Below are 21,013 nucleotides of genomic sequence, written 5' to 3'. Positions count from 1 at the left end.
AATGTCTTTGAAGACAGACAGAAACGCTGGAAACAAGTGAATTGCAACCAATGGGACAGTGGGGAATACTTTGTGAAAGATCATTAAAATTTGGAGGGTAAATAAAGATATATTATGTCACACACAAAAACGTTATCATCCAACATTTGACTGTCTCTGTTGTCTGGTGGACATTATACTGGCTTCCAAATGTGGAGATCCTGGGTTAAATTGCTGGGTTTAGCTCTTAGGAAATTTTATTTGAAGAAACGTTCCTTGGGTGTCTAGTCTGAAAGTTTGTATGAATTTGAGTTTGTTGAGTTATTAACGCCTTCAAAAAAAAAATACAAAGTCATCAGGACTGTTGCTGGGCAGAAACCCAAACATACGTTTCAATGTCACATTGTTGACAAGTAACTTCATCTATGAGCTCAACCAGAAAGAAGAAGAGAGTTAAACAATTAATTCATTATTGAACAACTCTCATATAAAACAATTACAAAATAGTTAAATTTATAGTACAAGAGAGTAAAATTAGATTTTATCTGCAATTGAAAAGTTCAGCACTCAAGGTAAAGCTGAGGGTGATAATTTCCAAGTGTGCATAAAATCTGTTTACTCTTGTGTGCTATGTATTACCTCATCCATTACTGATATCTAAAGTTAATTTTAAATTGTTTAAATTGTAGGTTTTTTTTTTTTTGTAAAGTGTTGTTTGTACAAAAATTACAAATAAATGTATGTATGGATTTCATTGTTGCTCATGTGTTGGTTGCCATGGACAATGTTGTTGTTGTTTTCTAATGCCAGGCGTTTGACAATAAAGTCATTTGACCTCTTGCACTCCAATATTTTTCAAAGATATTATCATGGCCAGCCACTGAAGCACAGATTTTGAGGTATTCCGAATCCATTTCTTGGTTTGAGTTGCACAATGGGCAGTTAGGGGACTGATATATTCCAATTCTATGCAGGTGTTTGGCCAAACAATCATGGCCTGTTGCCAATCTAAATGCAGCTACAGACAATTGCCATGGAGAATGTTATTTAAAATATTTTAATTCACTGCTATGAATAAAGCCATTATTCAGGTTGCCAAAGATGGTGAACAAGACAAAAACCAATTTAGATACCAGTCATGGATAAAAAGTATTACCTATTAATTACACAGTTTTTAAAAAGAGCACTGTCATTAAGATTTAAGAATAAATTAGCATTTAAAACAATATTTGTTTCTCAAGTGTGTATTAAGACTTAATAGGACTTAATAGGTTCCATCATAAGGACTGCACTATCCAAGACCTGAAGAGTTGCCTACTTTGGATCCATTATTCCTGGCTAGCTTAAAAAACTTGACCAGGTCATAAGATATGCAACAAAGTACGTGACCCTTCACATCTTGGCCCCGATGACAGAAGCTGTAAGTACTTCTGAAACAATAAAAATACTAAACCTGGACAAATGGTTGGGAAACCAATTTCTCTTCTTCTTCTCAACACAATCACCATAAAAATAAAAGCCTAAAGCAATATTGGTTGCAAAATATAAATAAAATGCATGTCATTAAAATCCAGGCCCTCATAATCATAGCAGGGGAAGGGGAGGGGAACTAAAGGTGCATCAACATTACTTTCAACTTTAAGCATTCAAGTAATGCATGCAAAAGTGAACTAAATGCATTCAATTGTGCACGCTTTTTTTCACTAAAAATGTGAGCGCATGCAGCAATTGAAAACTATCCATCATCAGTGGGTATCTTGTGCATCTTTGTTCAACAATAGCATGTAGCGAGCAGTTGATTGTTTTAGGTGGCCGTGAATAAACTGAAAATTATTTTGTTTGGTGATGGTGGATCTTTCAAACTGAAAATGATAGCAAATATGATCAGCTTTATTCAAGATTATCGCAAATAGGAGTGCTTATGGAGTGTTCAACCATAATTTTGCGAATCAAGTAAGCCTAAGTATTGGATTGATATTTAATATTTATTAATTAATAAAAAAAAAATATATATATATATATATATATAATAATAATAAAAATAAAATCTGCCTGTCATAACAGGTGACCATATAGGTCCGGAAAACAATTTAAAAAATGCATATATGGAAAACAGAGAAAAATCAACACAATAGGTAGCAATCATAGTACAATATGAAATTTAGAAAATTTAAAAGATTAAACATTATATAAATGATTATGTAAAATGCCTATGGAATTCTTTAAGATATTTAAACAAATATTTTTAATATCTTGGGATGTCATATCATATTGTTTTAAAATGTCAGTAGTATATTTACATGCCGATCAGCGGGCACCAAGCAAATCCCTCACCTCCCATGTGTAATCAATTGCATTATATCTCTCACTCAAGTAAGGAACACATGGGCGGTAAATGACTTCTTTTTCTTGATCAACCGCTAATATATATATCTTTTAGTGAAGATGATGTTCACTATTTAGACACAAAATTTGCATGTATCTTAATTGAACATTCGTTTTCAGTTCGTTTTCAACGAGGTTCTTTCAATATTCTCCCCAGATTGCATGCATTTACCGTGTAGATGCACTTCACATTTTATCAGTTTAGGAGTTCAGAAATGTTACCCAATAAAAATAATATCTCCTTCTCTTCCTTCTAATCAAGTGAGATTGTACACAGCCTATTTTACCATCTTTCATAATGTAAGAAATGATAACATAATTTTAGAGAAGTCTTCACTCACCCCTGCGTAGTATGTTGGCATAGTCCGCAAGTAGTTCTGGAACTGAGTTCGCCATTCATTGGTGGGTTTCAGACGGTGAACTTTGAACAGTTCTTCCAGCAGGGGCAACAGCACTGGATAGTTGTATGGCATCACAAACAGATTCACACACGTCAGGTTAGTACTCGCCTTCAGATAACCAAACGGATGTCCCACTTCAGAATTCTTATAGCTGTTTGCAACAAACACCTGCACAAAGGTCATCATCACACATCAGATATTTCATATGTCGCCTCGGGAGACCTGGTGGCATAGGGATGAGATGCTGGCTATCCGTACCAAGGGCCGAGGGGTCAGTCCAGCCAGATCCAGTGCCTTCTCCATCCCTCACCTCAGACAAAGTCAAAACTTTGTTAACGTGAATACCACCATGGCTTGAAGTCCATTCTGCTGGCCATCATCTTCGTCACCACCTTATCAGTGGGAGAGTGGGTGCATCCACCTCCTTCACCCATGCCAGGCGGGCAGAAGCCAGAAAGGTCCAAAAGACCATAACTGGAGGCATCAGAAAGAAATTGGAGTATAAAGATATGGATTTACTCTAATGTAGAAAAACTTCCTTTAGCAGAATCAGTAATCCCACTATGAATAAACTAAATGTTAAACCCCTGAAGTATGAAATCTTCAAACAAAGGGTATCAAGTTAATAAATTTCAAGTCCAGAGGAAAATGGCTCCTGTCTTGTGGCAAAACCGTTTAAGAGTTTACCTAAAAAAAGAGTGGAAAACAGTACTGTTTGCAGCAAGAGGAGAGAAAGCACAGAATTGGTCTGCTTTCTTACATCTTTGAAAACAAACAAGATTCTATACAAACAAATATAAATAGGCTCAATGACGCTACTTCAACTATATACATACCACGAATTAATTATAACCATTATTTTCTAGATCTGTCTATTTGCAAAGTTAATATGTACATTAAAATGCCAGTTTTTTGTACTTGTACTAATTCCTAATCCAGTGATATACAACACACAAAGAGATTAAGTGTTACTATTAACAAAGTCAAGCTAATGAAGAAAGTTAGAGGGATGAATAACCTTGCCTACTAACTGCATGTTGTTGCTGTGCCTCCATGTTGCTGCTAATTTTCATTTAATGATTGAAATTATACCGAAAATAGCTCTGAAAATCAAGGAAATTTCTCCTGCAAAATCTGTTTGAATGCACAAAGCAGATTTTGGACGTGCAGTGAAGATGTACTACATTATTTGCGCAGATACAGTAAAACCTCCCTAAAACAAAATGTGATCGTTCCAGAATTTTTTTTTCCATTTTCACAGGTTTTTGTTTTACAAAGGGTTGTTTTTTGGCAAAATTAAGAATACACTACTGCAATATGCTCACTGTAGGAAGAACACAATGAAGAAATAATTTGAAGTAAAAGTTACTACAGTGCATGCAAAGTGAATTTTATTTTCATAATTATTAACTAACGTAATTGCAGCCTTTCTCTCTCTCTGCGCCCTAGTTTCTTGAGCCCCACATTTCTTTTAAAGATCATTGCCGAGACTTTTTTTTGAAATGAACATTGTAGGATTTCCTTCGCGTCCTGTATCAATTCAGAGTGTAAATTTAGCTCGATTATGTAACTGAAGTTGTGTTTTGTGAAAAATAGATTAACTTCACTTTAGACAAATCAATCCTTGGATAGCAGGTAGCATTGTCTAAAAACAGTATGATCTTACGACCTTGACGTTTCATTGCTCCATTAAAAGAATGAAGCCACTCTTCCATGACAGAACTCGTCATCTAGGTTTTTTTTATTAAATCGCACAGTTTTACTTTATTCCCACTGTTATTTAACACTGTATTGGCATATTAACACAAAACTCAGAACAAATAAACGGAAACGTGAAATTAAACTGACACTACACTACAATTATTCAGAGTTTTATTCTACTCGCACTGTCCTTTATCACTGTATTGGCTTGTTAGCACAAAACTGAGAATAAATGAACGAAAATGCAAAAGAGTTGGAAGAAGGAACAGTACAGGAGATCAGTAACCTGCCTGGGTCCTTGACAATAAGCACAGAATAGTGATATGGTTAGAGAAGCTTCACCCCCCCCCCCACATCTGACAAAGAATAGTGAAAGTCTTCCAGATCATTGCAAAAAATTAAGCCATGCTTCGAACAATATTATCGCAGAATTAAAAATGGTTTGATAGAATTTAGTAACAGTTACACTTAAAATTATCCATTTTAGTCAGGTTTTTTTACCTAAATGGTGCCCAAAAATGATTCCGTTTTTGCGTTAGGCAGTTTTCTGTTTTAAAGTATTATTTTACATACGAAATCATTCTGTTCCTAAATTTATTTTTCGTTTGTGCAGGTTTCCTTTTTATAGAGGGTACGTTTTAGCAAGGTTTTACTGTAATATGGTAAAGAAAAATCATATTCTTGGAAACTTACAGTTTGACATTATTTCTATTTGCTCTCAAGAAGTAACAGCAAATTGAAATGTCATAGATGCGCTTTCCCTAAAACACTGTCAAAATTCTCACATAGGAAACAGACATTCTTAATGAAGGTGTTGACACTGCTCAACAGACGACATGGCATGTATAATCGAAAATGCATCATGTATGTCATTTTAGTGCTCATAACTCTTTGCACCAGAGTAGCTGTGGTCAGTCATCAGAATTTTGTAGTGCAAAAGTGTGAAGCTTCATGAAATTCAATGACGAATGTTGCGACAATATGGAGATGCCTGTATTGGAGGGAGAGAGTCCATCAACATAGCATTGTGGTCTAAGACATCATGCTTAGGACTCGCATTATAGAATGAGTGCTGATTGAAGTCCTCATGGGGAAGGAATTTTCTCATAGAATTTCGGTCAGTGTATAACAGTGATACCCATTCAGCATGATGAATTTTGGCAGCAATGATAGGTAGGAAAATCCTGTTATGAAAACAGCACAACAGCTGGGGGGGGATCATCATGCTAACCACACAATACCTCCATTCTGGTTGGATGATCGTTTGCTTCTGCTCAGGCATGTGGACGTGAGGCCAACAGCCAGTTAGTTAGCTTTGATCCTTCATGGACTGTCATACCACGGATTTTTTTTTTTGTATTGGCAAGAAAGAAGTGTATAGGTGCAAGCGCAGTGCAAATTAAGTTTTCTAATGAGGGGGGGGGGATAGAATCCTAGATAGAGAATACTATATATAAAATTATCATTATCCTTATTCGATAAGGCTCAACACTTGGTCGCACTGGTTGCTTGTCTTACATCTTGATCATAATAATTATATCCATAAGCAGGCTTAAGATCAGATGTGTAATTCCTAAGTTATTGATTGTTGTCAGCTTGCTGATGATGATAATACATCAATATTATTTTCTTTGCTTACTCTATACTTTGTAAAGTATATTCGTATTAAAACAATTATATTTTGTGAGGAGGGATAGAGGGATAGAAGTTATCCCTGGCAGGGATGTTAATATGAATTTATGAGAGGGGGATAACTTTCCAACAGGTGGGAAAACTCCTCCATCCCCCCCCCCCCCATTAATTCGCACCTTGGGTGCAAGAAACATAAAAAAATTAAAAAAAATGATGAAAACTGATCCATGATAAGCAACACCCCCATTGTCCTCGCGAAACAGTCACCAATGAGAAGATGAGTCATGCTAATGCTATTATTAGTCACAAAAAGCACATTTCTTTGGAAGTTCTGACCATGGAATTTCAATGTCAGTATCGGATCTGTCCACACTGTCACACAGATTCTGAATCAATCAATCTTCTTAATGTATCCAGCTGTTTGCTGACAACATTAAGTCCACTGTAGTCTATTCAGTTTTTGTTTATCATGAGAACTGAGGGGTATTTTGATTGGTGTTCATTATAGATGCCTGCTGCTAGTAGCCAGAGTTGGGGTGTAGTCAAAATATACTGCAATTGGTACTGACGATTTTAATTTACTTCTTTTGTGGTTTATGGATGGACAGTATAGAAGAATGTGTTCCAGATCTTCATCACGATTATTACACCATAGACAAGAGGACATCAAAAAGGTTAAATCAGTGTAGGTACAATTATGTGACAATGTGACATGTTCTGGCTCTTGTTAAAATGTCTGAACATGTCTGGGCAAGTTTTTGTACATTTCCAGGTCATTTGGTTTCTTTTGTACGGACTGTAAAATTTTTCCTTTGTCAGAAGAGAGCCAATTGTTGATCCATAGTTTTATAAAATGAGACTTTACTGAAGCAAAATCACTGGATAGAGATATCACTTGAAGAGGTCTTGGTTGCAAATATGTTGCCTGTTTTGCAATATTATCGACTTTCTCATTTCCAGGTACAGTGGAACCCCGATTATCCGTCACCCTATTAACCGATTGTTGGATTATCCGTCTGTCTTTCTCTCACCTTTTTTTTTTTTGCTGCAGAAATATTACTATATATTGTATTAGCATGATATTTTTCTAGAGTATTATTACAAGCCTTTACCCTTGCACAGAATGGTGTACTGTTCGAGTTGTCTATTGTATAACCAAGGTGCGAATTAAAATTTCTGATGAGAGGGGGATAGAATCCTAGATAGTGAATGCCATACATACAATTATTATCATCCTCATTAGATACGGCTCAACGCTTGGTCGCACTGAGTTGCTTGTCTTGCATCTTGATCACAATAATAATTATATCCATAAGCAGGCTTAAGGTAAGATGTGTAATTCCTAAGTTATTGATTGTTGTCAGCTTGCCAGTGATGATAATACATCAATATTATTTTCTTTGCTTTGTACCTTATAAAGTACATACTCGTATTAAAACAATTATATTTTGTGAGGGGGGAGGGGAGGGAAGAAGTTATCCCTGGCAGGGATGTTAATATGAATTTATGAGAGGGGATAACTTTCCAATATGGGGGAAATCACCCCATCCCCTCCATTAATTCGCACCCTGTGTATAACTTCTGTATAAAAATTCTTCTAGGGGTTTCAAAACAAATGTTGTTGTGCTAAGCATCGGAAAAAAAAAGTGTAGGCCTAAAAAATTGAGTGGTTTGGGGAAAGAGAAACTGTGGCTCATCTCGCATTAGAATATGAGATTGGAGTGTATAAAGTATGTAAATCTACAACACGAGACCTCCACTATTCCTATCTTTCCACAGACAGACACTTTTCCTTAAAAATTCGTCGTTGACAATCAGACTTACCACTACCTAGCATGTTAAATACAAGACCATGGAGGAATTTACCAAAGTGCATTATTCTCTAAATTTACGAACATTTTTTATGGTATGCATTATCCGATTTTTTCGATTAACCGTTCAGCCCATCCCCTTCATTAAGACGGATAATAGAGGTTCTACTGTGTACAGATTCTGAACTATCACTAGTTGTGTGCATAGTGAGTGCCTAGGATGCGACAAGCACAAGATAATACTTATACAGACTTGCATAGTCTTTTTAATGTGGTATTACACCAAAGGAGAAGACTATCTGGCAGGTAATACAATAGACGACGAAACATGGTTCAATCATTATGAGCCTGAAAGCAAGAGGCAGTCTTCAGAATGGCGACACACGTCTCCTGCCAAGAAGAAGCTAAAGTTTTAAACCTCTGTCAGAAAGATCGTGTTCACTCTCTTCTGGGATATAAATGGACAAATTCTGCAGCACTATCAGGAGAAGTGTGAAACAGTAAATAATGCTTAGCACAATGTAATGTTGGAGGAGGCGAAGCAAGCAACACTGCTACCACAGAGGACTTTTGTCTAAGACCTTTTTCTCCCTATGTTGTCACCATTAAGAAATAAAGATTTCAGACCTTACTGCATCCCCCATAGAGTCCTGACCTTACTGTTCCTATGGTTATATGTTAGAAATACCTTAAGAACGCTCTGAAAACATAAAAATTTCATGGTGATGACGAGGTCAAAGAAACGGTGCATTCCTGGTTGAAGGCATAACCAAAATATTGCTTTCTGCAGAAATGAAGATGGGGATACAACGGTATGAAAAGTGCACTCTATTATGTATCTCAGAATTTTCAATTTGCTCTACTTTTTTAAACCACTTACAAGTGTGTGTTTATTATAATTTATAAAACTGACTAAAAGGCTATTTTCTGCACTCAGAGTCATAAATCACGAGTTTTTCCTGTTAAAAATTTATTGTAATTCACTCGCTTACAGCATAAAATTCAATAATGAATTTCTTTTACTCTCAATAGTTATTCATATGGAAAAGTAAAAATTACTGGAAATTTTTCTTTCTTTTTTTTTTTTTTGCTTCATATTTATAAAGAAATAGTGGTTTCGTTACTATATAACTGAGAGAATAATAATAATAATAATAATAATAATAATAATAATAAAAAAAACGATTAAAAGCATCTATCTTCAGCAGTATGTATACTGAGACACAACCACTCTCTATTTAATGGTCCTTATAAATTTGAAAGAATTTTTCATAATGTGATTTGGAGCAATTTTATTGTAGAATGAAAATAATAATACCAAGTATTTGGAGAAAGCCCACCCAAAGCAATTTTTTCGTCATAAATCTCGTAAGAGTTGATGGATATCAATCAAACTCTCAATTTTTCTGAAGAAAAGCAATCTTCCCAGGAAGTTAGCTGTAATCTTCAAACTCAGCATTTGTTACCTGTAACCTTTATTCCTATTTCAAGTGGAATGCATGAATTATTTCGAAATCTATGCAAAATTTTATCAAAAGGGGGAAGTAGGAGAGGGGAAAGGAAGTCAAGACGACAAAATGCAACTGACCTTTAAGACTTACTTAATACTATATATTACCATATTCCTATGTGTGAAATTCTGAACACCAGAATACATGAACTGTCCTTTTAGAAATCTTAATTTCTGTTCTGGAATATTATTAATTAAAATGCAAAATATATATGATGAAACTGTGCAACATATAGTGGTTACTGTATTTGCCTCTAGATTCAGGTATCACAGGTTAAAACCCAGAAGTGGTGATGAATTTATTAGTGAGAAGATGAGAATTCCACCAATTAACACTGTATGCAGTACTTCAAAACTATCTTTGTTCAGCCTTCATACAGTTCCACACTTCCAAGTGCAGAAGGCATGAAGGATAACTCCCAATGATAGAAATATTGCTGACATAATTTTAGTGAGTGATCACAGCCCCACAAATCTTGTGAATATTTTGTTATCACCTAATAACCAGATACATATATAAGACAGAATGCGAAGAAGTCTAAGGTTATGAATTACATACAACCCAAAAAGTGTGAAGGAATTAAACATAACACATTAAAAAGATCCATATAATACACTGACACTTGGGGGAAAAGATACACCAGACCTCCCGATAAACAATTAATAACCTTTACATTACTATTTTAGCACATAAAACTAATGTAACATTCTATAATATAAAAGTGTAATTTGTGCATCTGCCACAAGACAGTAGTCAGTCTCTATCCAAATGTTCCGAGTCATCAGGAATGCGTGTTCTTCAATAACATTTCAGTAGAACGAAAGTTCTTTTCAGCATCATCTGACCCAGAAAACAGAATTTTAATTACCATTCTCAACATTGCAGTGGGGGAGTGCATGCACGGTAAGTCATTTACCTGCCAGCAAATTGTGGGTTGCTTACGAGCCAGGATGTACTGTGTCAGAGGACTTGGTTCCAGCTCATACTTGTCGAAAGGCAGATTCTCGATGACCATTGGTTCCTGACTTGTGCATGTGAACTTAACGTTAGGATGTGCAGAACGGGGCGGCTGAAATAAAACAAAACAGAAGTTAGTTACACTGATTTGGTATCTCGTGGATGAGTTGCTGTTTAGTCAACTGTCCGAAGACAGGTCTGAACCTCATAAGTGACACCAACAAGGCAACTAGGCCAGGAGATAATGGAGTAGGGTGGCCAACTCCTTTCCCCCTCCACTGCATACATCGCCGGGTAGCTACATATTATACTAATCAGACTTCAGAGGTATATGAACAATTGTTCTTCCTCTAACACACATCGTCAAGTGAGATATACTGCCTGATAATAGATGTACATAACAGATATCACCCAGAATCAGAGTATGAAAATATTTTTTTAACATACCGTATTTCGAGGGCTTAGTGTGAAACTAACATAACTACAAAAATTGACACCAATCAATAATAATTTGTTCTTCTACTTGGTCACAAAAAATGTAACTCAGTTCCGAACAGTCTTGTATATAATGCAATTCGTAACTACAAAACAGGATGATATAGCTCATGTGAAATAAGCATATTGCCTGTTAAGAATTTTGTTGTGAATAAAACATTGATTGTAGTTACATTAGTTTCACATTAAGCCCTCGATTTAATAGCATAAATTTCCTCTCATGATTTAAGGATGTATTTTTCAGAATTTTATTTTCCTCACTAATTTAACATTAAAATAGACACTTCTTTTCCTTCCAATAATATATTATGTGAAGATTCCAAACAGTTTATCTATTCTACAGACTATTCCTCTGATGACAAAAAAAGATGATCTAAATTTGTCTGATGGAAGTAGTGGAGTGTAAAATACATGTATGTTTATTTTCTTAATGTACTTACTAAGTTAATATTGATATTAATATTTTACACGTAAAGATTAACATTATGATCAGGGGTTAGGTTAGTCAGGGTCGGAATACCAGCATCAAGAAAAGCCTCAAAACTACACATTAATTACTGAAACTATATATATATATATATATATATATATATATATATATATATATATATATATATATATTTGCAGTTATTCAGTAATAAACATTAATTTGATTATTGCATGGATTGTTTCATGTTACTTATTACCATTTTATTGCCAATATTTTTTCACCACGTAATTTCCCCCTCCTCGATTTTTTTCTCGATTTTGAGAAAAAAAGGAGGAAATAATGCAAGTAAATATGATAATCATACTCCAGAAACAACATCAATTACGTTAATAGCAATTGGTTCTCATTTCATTACGTAAATTTGCTGAGCTGTGGAGAGAATTCTGAAAACATTTCAACATATACTTCGAACTTATGACTATTATTTGGTTACTTTCATAATCTGAGGGTGGGATTAACTTCACACAAAAGTTATATCTGAATAACAAATTGAATTGGCGGCCATCTTTCTAACAAATCTACATCTGGTTATTTAACGATGCTGTATCAACTACAAGGTTGCTTAGTATCAATAGGATTGGTGATGGCAAGATGAGGCTTAGGATTCGCCATAGATTACTTGACATTTGCCTTACGGTTGGAGAAAACCTAGGAAAAAGCCCAACCAGATAATAAGCCCAAGCAGGAATCGAACCTGCGCCCAAGCGCAACTCCAGATCGGTAGGCAAACACCTTAGTCAACTGAGCTATGCCGGTGGCTATCTACGTCGTATTTGCCACCAAAAACTTACAGTTGATCTTCCTCAATGCACAAAATGATTGTTCCCAGTCATCAGAAATTGTGTTCATTATGAGTGATGTTTTAATAGTGTTACTTATGAGGTTCAAACCTGTCTTCGGACTGCTGACTAAACATGCATACATAAACATGTCAGTAGAGCGAAAATGTATAATTTTCATTATTTGATTAGGAACATAACAATGCAAACGTAACTCGTAAGGATCAAACTGTTCATTCCAGATCAATTGACTTTTACGAAAGAAATTAGAGTGCTAAAAGAATATTTTGTTTCAAACAACAAATTACCAGTTCGTGACTAACCACAAGAAGAATCCATTATTGTTTTGAGTGGAATTCCATTCATTACAATTATTTGTTGTAGATTACCGTAAGACGAATTTTCAACACAAGTGAAAACAAAATAAATTATAATTTATTTCTTAAATATTTTCTTTCTTTCTTTCAATTCCTTGCTTAGAGTTAATAAAAGAAACAGTCTAGTAGCAACTCTGATGTGAAAATAATAAGACTTACCAATGACGACGAACTGAGATCTGGCCAAAAGGATTCTGGAATAGGCCAGAAGCCAACAGCAAAACCTTTCTGTGCAGAACGTGGAACATAGATGAGACGTCTACAAGTGTGCCAGGCGGTACTGTTGTTAGCCAGAGAGCCGAGAGAATTGGTGCCTGGTGTTCCATTGCTTAGTCGTTGCTGAACAGAGAGAAAGGAAAAAACTACTTTAAATAATTCTGTTCTACTACATTGTTACAGCTTAAACTTTTACGTAATAAAATACGAAGTGTGATTGAGAAGTCTTTAGACTGGAACCATGCTGTTTACTGGTTAAGGGTTTCGGAGGGGGGGATAAGGAAAAGAAAGCACATTTGTCCTTTAATGATCCTGAAAAGTTCACCACTCTAATTTTGTTTCATGGTGTTTAGTGAGGATGTTAAGAGCTACAGGTGAATTATTGTGTACGTAAAAAATGGAAGAAAGCATTTGCATAAAAATCAGCTTCAAAGACCTACCTATAAACTTTTAAAAACAGCTTTTGGGGATACTGTCACTTGTATGCAGAGCAAGTGTTTACAACTGGTACAACAGGTTTAAAAATGACCAAGAATCAGTTGAAGATGATCCATGGCCTGGTCAGTCTTCCACTTCAAAAATTGATCATAACATTACCAAAGACTTAATGCATTCTGACCATCGACCTACAATCAGAGACAGGTGAATTGAATTTGAGTTTCTATATGGTTCAGTCTATTGTAGACAGGTGAATTGAATTTGAGTTTCTATATGGTTCAGTCTATTTTAACTGAAAAATTAAATATGCTTCTTGCATCTTCAAAATTCATCCCGAAATTGTTGTCAGATAAGCAGAAGCAACATCACCTTGAGTGCAAAGAATTCATTAATCGAGCCGAAAATGATTCAGAGTTAAATATGTTAAATGTTATATCAGTAACACTTTGACATTTGTCAGAAAAATGACCGGATAATTGGATAAACTGTCGAACAATGGGAAGCTTTGAAAAATAACTTGGAAAAACTAAATATAATACATGAAGACAAGAATCATCCCATAACAAAGATATTTAAAAATGCTACAATCAAGCACTTACACCATCACATTTTTTGGTTGATCCTAAGCTTCAACATTCCTCAACATTCCTGCCAATGACTTCAGTAAAGCACCTGATCAATTCTAAATTTTCACACCTTTATATTGAGAAAACAAAAATACATGCTGAAAACAAAAAAATGGAACACCCTAATCTTGAACCCAGAAGTAATCAATCCCACAAGCACCACGGAAAACTGCAGTTGCAGCCTTCAGGCTGCTTACAGGACATGATTGCTTGGCAAGACACTTACATAAACTACAAATTCTAAATTCATCACTGTGTCCCTGTGCAACAGTCAAGAGGAGATGAACGAGAGCCACATGAAGACCTGCAATGCACTATCTGCAGAAGATACTGTAACCCAAAAGTATTGGAGAGCACGAATGCTAATGGCTTCATTGCTAGATGCAAGGCATTGAAACAACAACAACATTCCTCCAAATAGTATAAACTAACTACTGTAGAAGAAAATGAATCTGCACTTCAGTTTGCTCAAACTAACTACAGGGTGGAAGTGAAATAACCCTTCACATTTTCAGAGTGAATAGCTCATGTTACTTATATTTATATAAAAAAAGTGTAACACCATATTGGTGGAAAGTTCATAGTTTTCTCAGAAAAAAAAAAATGTTCTCTTTCCCCCAAATGTTTAACACACTCTTATTCGGTAACTACTGCGAGTAGGATCGTGATTTTTGACCATATCGATAGAAAATTTAATAAAGAATGACTTATCCCTCTGACGTATTTCAATAGCACAATAGAGGTTTTCATGTAAATTTAATTAAAAACCAATAATTTCAAGGGCTCTGAATGATGTGTGGAGATTATGTTGCAGCGAGAGAGGGAGGCTCATATACAGAGACAGAACAGAGTTCGTTGACCTCTTACATCTTTATGACTAGAAGAAAGTCGACCATGTTAGAGGCAATGTTGCCAGACTGCTGATACTTCCAACTTAATTTTCTAATTAACCGTGCATTTAATCACGAAATGTAATATACGTTTTGTATCCCTTTCAATCTGCAGGGTTCTTTCACTTCCACCCTGTATAAAGTGGATCCTCATTCTTACCTACAGTAGTGAAATATGAAGCAAAATCTTGTCCATTTTAAAAAATCATGCACACAGATGAGTTTTTTGGAGGAATATCTGCACTGCAGTGGTGGAAGTCACAAGAATCTATCATTAGTAATGGCAAAGACGTCATGAACGCAATTAGTCAGCTGCTAACTGTAAGAGCATCTTCTGCTGGTGTAGAAGATGTTTTCTGTATATATGGTGTTGTGCATTCTAAGTCATGCAACAGGCTTGGAACAGACGAAGCATCAAAACTTGTGTTCCTATACAAACATTTAAATAAGCAGACACCATTAAACACAATCCAAGATGAAGAAACTATTTGAAAATAATTTGCTGAGTTTTCTCTATTTGTGGTTGTGGTGTGTTGTTGTCTTATAACATATGTTCTAGTATTTTTATTGTTTCACATATGGGTATGTTAGTGAGTGTATAGATTAGCAATGTCAAGTGATGCTAGTGTTGAATTGTGGAATGTGTGTTTGTCCTTGATGTGGTTGATTATAGATTGACAAATCGAACTGAAACCCTGACCGAGCTACTACGTGAGTGCTGGCTGTCTTGGGGAGGAGCAAGAGAGAAAGCACGGGGGGGGAAATGAGAGAGCACTATGCACTATGCACTTGCAGGTCCACTCACAGTTTGTCAAACCTGCTAACAAAAGCATTAAAAGGTTGACTAGTTGCCTGCAATGCTAGCATAATGGAACCTTCCTAGCTAACAGTCGAGGCAAAAATGAAGAATCCGTTATTGTGGTAATACTGAAAAGAGGTTTTTCTATTGGTCGCGATGCTCACACACACACATCCTCTTACATGGTGATTGGTGACTGAATGACAAGGAGCAAGGGAGAGAGAAGAAAGAAAGAGAGAGATTCCAAAAGTTGGTGTGTTTTACGGGGTTTCACTTGAAGTTGTCAAACTATAGGTCTGTGTTGTTCTTAACTGCAGTGTGATTGCTGAATTGTATGTTGTTTCTGATGATGTTTTCCATGTATTTAGCTAGCTTGTATGCTGGTGCAGACTAATTACCTAGGGGTCTGATTGGTATATTAGGCTTCTGTATTTTAGGTTGTACATTCATTTGTGGTAAATCTGTGCTTCAGTGGCTGGTCATGATAATATCTTTGAAAAATATTGGAGTGCAAGAGGTCAAATGACTTCATTGTCAAATGCCTGGCATTAGACGACGACGACGACGACAACAACAACAACAATATTCATTTGTGGAGCTTCTGATTTCATTTGTTTCAAGTAAGTTTTTTTTTTTTTTTTAAACTTAGAACTGGAAAAAGTCTAACTCCTGTTTAGCCATTGGTGTGATGTTATTAACAATACTTTGTTTACTTCAACAAATTCAATTAAAAATAAATTAAACGTATTTAAGTAAAAAAAAAATATATATTGAAATAAAAAAATCTGATTTAAATGAAAAGACAAAAAACTGATTTGAACTTTAATTAAAAAAAATCATGATTTATTTTCCATCTTGCCTACAGGACAGACAGTCAACAAGGAATATTGCAAAAGTGTTTTTGAGCAGTTGTGTAATAAAGTGAGAAATAAAAGGCCAGCACTCTGGCAAGACAAGAACTGGATCCTTCACCATGATAACACACCAGCTCATCGAGCATTCATAGTCACTTAATTTCTGGCCAAATTCCAAATGTTTGTGCTTCCCCAATCTCCATATTCTCTGATATAGTCCTAGCAGACTTCTATTTCCAAAACTGAAATTGCAGCTCAAAGCAAAGTTCTGAACACCCTAAGGTCGAGGACTTCCAGAAAGCCATCCTAAAGTGGAAATACCATTGGGGCTGGTGTGTTCAGTAAGAAGGAGATTGCTCTGAATGGGATCTATCACAATAACATGCACGTACTGTCATTTGAACATTACAAGCTCAGCCTAAGAACTTCTCAATCACACCTCGTACAATGTTGATGTAATATGAATTCTGACTATAATGATCTGAGTTATCAGTAATATATGTTCTTCAATAGTAATTCAGTAGAACGAAAGTTTTAAAGCCATCATTTAACCCAGAACACAATTTAATAGCCAACAAAAACTTTTCTAACAATTCAAGAATTTTTTCTGTATCATTATTTAGTATATCGTCTGCTTACTTCTAGAACCTATAAGTACATTTTTACCGAATGTTGAAATCTGAGTATATTTTCAAAATGGGTCTACTGATAACACCTCGTAAGTCTGCAAATGTTTCTATATTTTATAATTAACAAATGCGTAACAGTTGCTAGTTGGGGTATAAAAGGAATACGAAGTTATTTTGCTCCCTTGTAGCATTTCCTTAAATGCAGTTACGAGGTTACAACTGTTTTGTAGGTATTCTTGTGACATGCTGTGAAATATGAGACAGAAGAAAAACAATGACAAGAAATACCAAGGTGAAGATAAAATTAAACAGAGAAAAAAAGGAAGAAATTAAAAGAAGACAGACAGAGAATTGAAGACATAGGGGGGAGGGGATGATGGAAAGAAAAAAAAACGATGTAAAGAAGTACTGAATTGAAGAGCAAAAGAGAGAGAGAATGAATGAAACAACAAAAGAAGAAGAGATAAAGGAGAGAATGAAACAAAAAGCAGATAAAAGAAGAGAGAAGGAGAGAAATAAAGAGAAATATTTTTAGAACAATATTCTAATACAATGCATTGCATACTCTTGTGTACGAACTCCGCAGTTTTCTGTGATTCTATTTCATAACAGAAATTTCTACAAACTACAGGATGAATGAAATCCACGAGGAATGGAATGCAACAACCTCACATCAGTGGATGTCACACATTAAGCTGATTATTGAGACAGTGTGGTATTAAAGATTCGACGCACAACATACTACTGTGGTAAAATATTATTAAATATATGCCAAAACTCTCTGTCAGCTCGTTCTCAACATTTCTAACATGTCATATCTAGGAAGTTTCATATCACTTGCTGCAGTTTCCTTCAAGAAAAGGGGGCTGTATTTTCCGAGATGCTAGTTTTTATTTATCTGAAGATTGCTTTCATACACTTTATCTTTTCAACTTTCTCAAAGGTAATAAGTAATAACATGTAGGATTAGGTCTGGGGATCAAGAGGGTCCACATATTTCTACTGTTGATCCTATCACCAAATATTTTACAAAGTGCATTCTTGAATTATTTGTTGCTGAATCTTGTTGGAAAATTCTAGAACTGCATGCACAACAGAAAAGGGATGAAAAATATTTACTGCATTATCTCTCAGGATTGAGAGTAACTTAAAAGAAAATGGGACCTACAACTCCCTCATCCCTTAAGCGTGGTCCACAAAAAACGGGAACAGAAACGACTAGAACGAGAATGTAAAATTGTTAAAATACATATATTTAAATGTGAGCACTCACAATTAATGAGAAGCTTGCTGGAGCCCGGAAACGGGAATGTGAGAGTTGGCGAAATTTTAACTTTGCTGTTCTTGTTTCTGATCACAGTCTACTAGATTCTTTTTGTTGTCATAAAACTATTTGTTTTGTATATTTTGTAGCAAGGAGGCCGTGATATAATTTATTCTTAACACATCACTTCTAACTCAGAAATTCAGTAAAATCACTTTCAATATATTGTTGTTGTTCCTGCAATAACTCCTATGTGCAAAATATAAAATTTTTCAGTAGGAAGAAAAAACACATTTATTCATCCTATGGCAGCCGTACATACAAGACAGAATTCTTTCATTTTCGAAGTTATTTAATAGAGCAAAAATCTGAAAATCGATAAATAGGCCTATGTCACATAGGAGTTATTGCGGGAACAACGACGATATCCTATGTGTATATGTGACCAGATTCCACGTGAATTAAATTCTTAAACACTTTGCATCATAAATATCCACTATTCAAGTTGGTTAACATGTGTTTATGTTGGCTGGCTTGGTTTCCCGAAATTTATTCACAAGATTACGGGTCACTGAACGAGACTGAACAAGAACACCTGGAAATCTTACCCAATATCATCTTTGCACTTCAAAGGCCGAATTTGTTAGTACTTAATTATCATACATAAACACCTGCAGTTCAATACTGTATCCTTCCATTTTAACAAGCACACAATTGCTGGACCTCGCAATGACTTGCTCATAAATGATAAATCTCACATGAACGTGACAATAACAGCTGACACAGTGGCATACATTGTTTCATTATCCAACAGGTGAGTTGCCACATTGTAGTCCTTGGCTTATAATTGTACATCCAAGTTGCCACACTGTGGTCCTTGTGGACTTAATTCACCCAGTATATCAAAATCTGTTTTACATAACAAACTGCGTGTAAATCACAGCGATCAACATGCTTTTACCAATTTATGGTACAGTGTAGAAGGGTACTTATGGTCAAGCATGTGTGAAATTCAGTACTATTGAATGTAAATATTACTACATTAACAAAATGAAACCAAACACATTTCATCTGAGAATTTCTTTCACTGCCTGCAACAAAAATAAAGAAACTTCAAAGAAAAGATGTAACCATTCTTTTCACTAATCCCCAAATTTAACATTTCAAACAAATTTCATACCTACCCCATTCTTATTACTGCTCTCTTCTTCTGATGATGGGGTGAACTCCTTATCCCAGTCCTTATCGTTTCCTTTACTGTCTGAATCGTTATCGACCACAGCCACATCAGAATCACCCTTCATCCCTGTTTTCGAGAACACTGTATCAAAATTGTGCAACAAATTAAACAATTTCAAATTTAGTTTTTTAAAAAACATAACCTCTGAGTATTCTGATATCTTCAGTAATGTTCATGCTCCTCACTAGCACTTCAGCAGAACGAAAGTTTTAAAATAACATCATCTGATATCAGAAAATTAGAGAATGTTATCGAAAGGGTACTGATCAGCTACTAGGAAGGAATAACAAGGTGTGAACGACCAACAGAGATATCGAAAAAGACACAAGAACCATGAGAGAAGATGGAAGAGAATTGTGAAAATACAGTAATCTCCTCTCCACAGATTGTACAATTAAGGGAGAAGAAGAATGAAGATTAAGAGGACAAAGAAGAGGAAGAGAGAAGCAGAGAAGAAGGAAAGACAAGAGAGAGCTGAGGAAGGGAAAGAAGAGGAGAAGTAAGGAGAAGAGATGTAGTGTTCCAGAAATAAAAAATGGTTCGAATCTTGAAGTCCTTACAGAGCATGATTGACACCACAACGAACAACAGTTTTCAATAGTTTTAAACAAAGGTATTTCATAATACAAAAAGCACGAAATTAATCTGAAAATAAGATCAAATTAATGCTTAAGAGTCATTATTAAACTAACACAATACATACGACAACCCCAATTATAACCAGGCAGCACATTTTCGTTCCCAAACCTACAGCAGATCGAGTAGTTTCTTCTGGTATAGCTCACGCAAGAAACGATTACCGAAAACCAATGATGGCATTGCTGTCTGTTTTGACGTGAGTATGTAGGCACGCCGAGGGGGGAGAGGTGCGAGCCAATAGAAATACCGTCTCTTCCAAGAAGATGAACAAATGAGGATATCGTTGTGGAAATAAAGAACATAGCAAGAGAAAAATTCGAAGCTAATTAAACGCGCAACATATGTTTACGAATGAAATAATAATACTGTGCGATACAAGACACGTATTCACATGCAATGAAACAAAGTCGTAATGTAACTGTCACAATGCAAGACTGATTCTATCAATGTCATTTCTATTCCGACTGTCCTCTTGAATATCATTCAAGTTATCTCGTGACCTTTCCTGTCGCCTGCTCTTCCTTATCGCAGTGTTTGATTCACATTCCTTCTGTCGGTAAACCGTGGTTGCGAGACCTATAGCTACATCTATTACATTACATGGATGCATAAGCAAGGTCGAATTGCAAGCAAGTACGCATGGGGTACTATACTATTATATACAATATATATATATATATATATATATATATATACTAGAACATAATAGTAAACATGATACACATTAACTGTAAATATATAAATATAGAATATATTTAATATATTCAATTAATTCATTTAACGAAATCAACTCTGTTACGGTGAACAAAAACATGTAATTATATTCTGAGATTATGAAATTCATATTTTTTACTATAGCTGCCAGTAAAAATTTGTTTAAGCTAAGAAAATGTTCTTCCT

At 35.3% G+C, this 21,013-nt stretch overlaps 1 protein-coding gene across 2 annotated transcripts in view; it reads right to left on the bottom strand.

The window, feature by feature from the left end:
- The window catches only part of IntS6 (integrator complex subunit 6), an 84,991-nt gene that overhangs the window by 22,472 nt on the left and 41,506 nt on the right, over window positions 1–21,013 (bottom strand). For both annotated transcript variants that reach the window (XM_069817751.1, XM_069817752.1), the window contains 4 exons: window positions 19,419–19,540; window positions 12,678–12,857; window positions 10,337–10,489; window positions 2,706–2,933 (listed from right to left, as the gene is read on the bottom strand). In XM_069817751.1, the coding sequence (XP_069673852.1) occupies window positions 2,706–2,933; window positions 10,337–10,489; window positions 12,678–12,857; window positions 19,419–19,540 (683 nt within the window). The remainder of the gene's footprint in view (window positions 1–2,705; window positions 2,934–10,336; window positions 10,490–12,677; window positions 12,858–19,418; window positions 19,541–21,013) is intronic.

This window comes from Periplaneta americana, chromosome 2 (genome assembly GCF_040183065.1).
Source record: "Periplaneta americana isolate PAMFEO1 chromosome 2, P.americana_PAMFEO1_priV1, whole genome shotgun sequence".
In the NCBI taxonomy this organism is placed as follows: domain Eukaryota; kingdom Metazoa; phylum Arthropoda; class Insecta; order Blattodea; family Blattidae; genus Periplaneta; species Periplaneta americana.
Note: the sequence above shows the minus strand (reverse complement) of the source record. Positions and strands in the feature narration are given on the sequence as shown.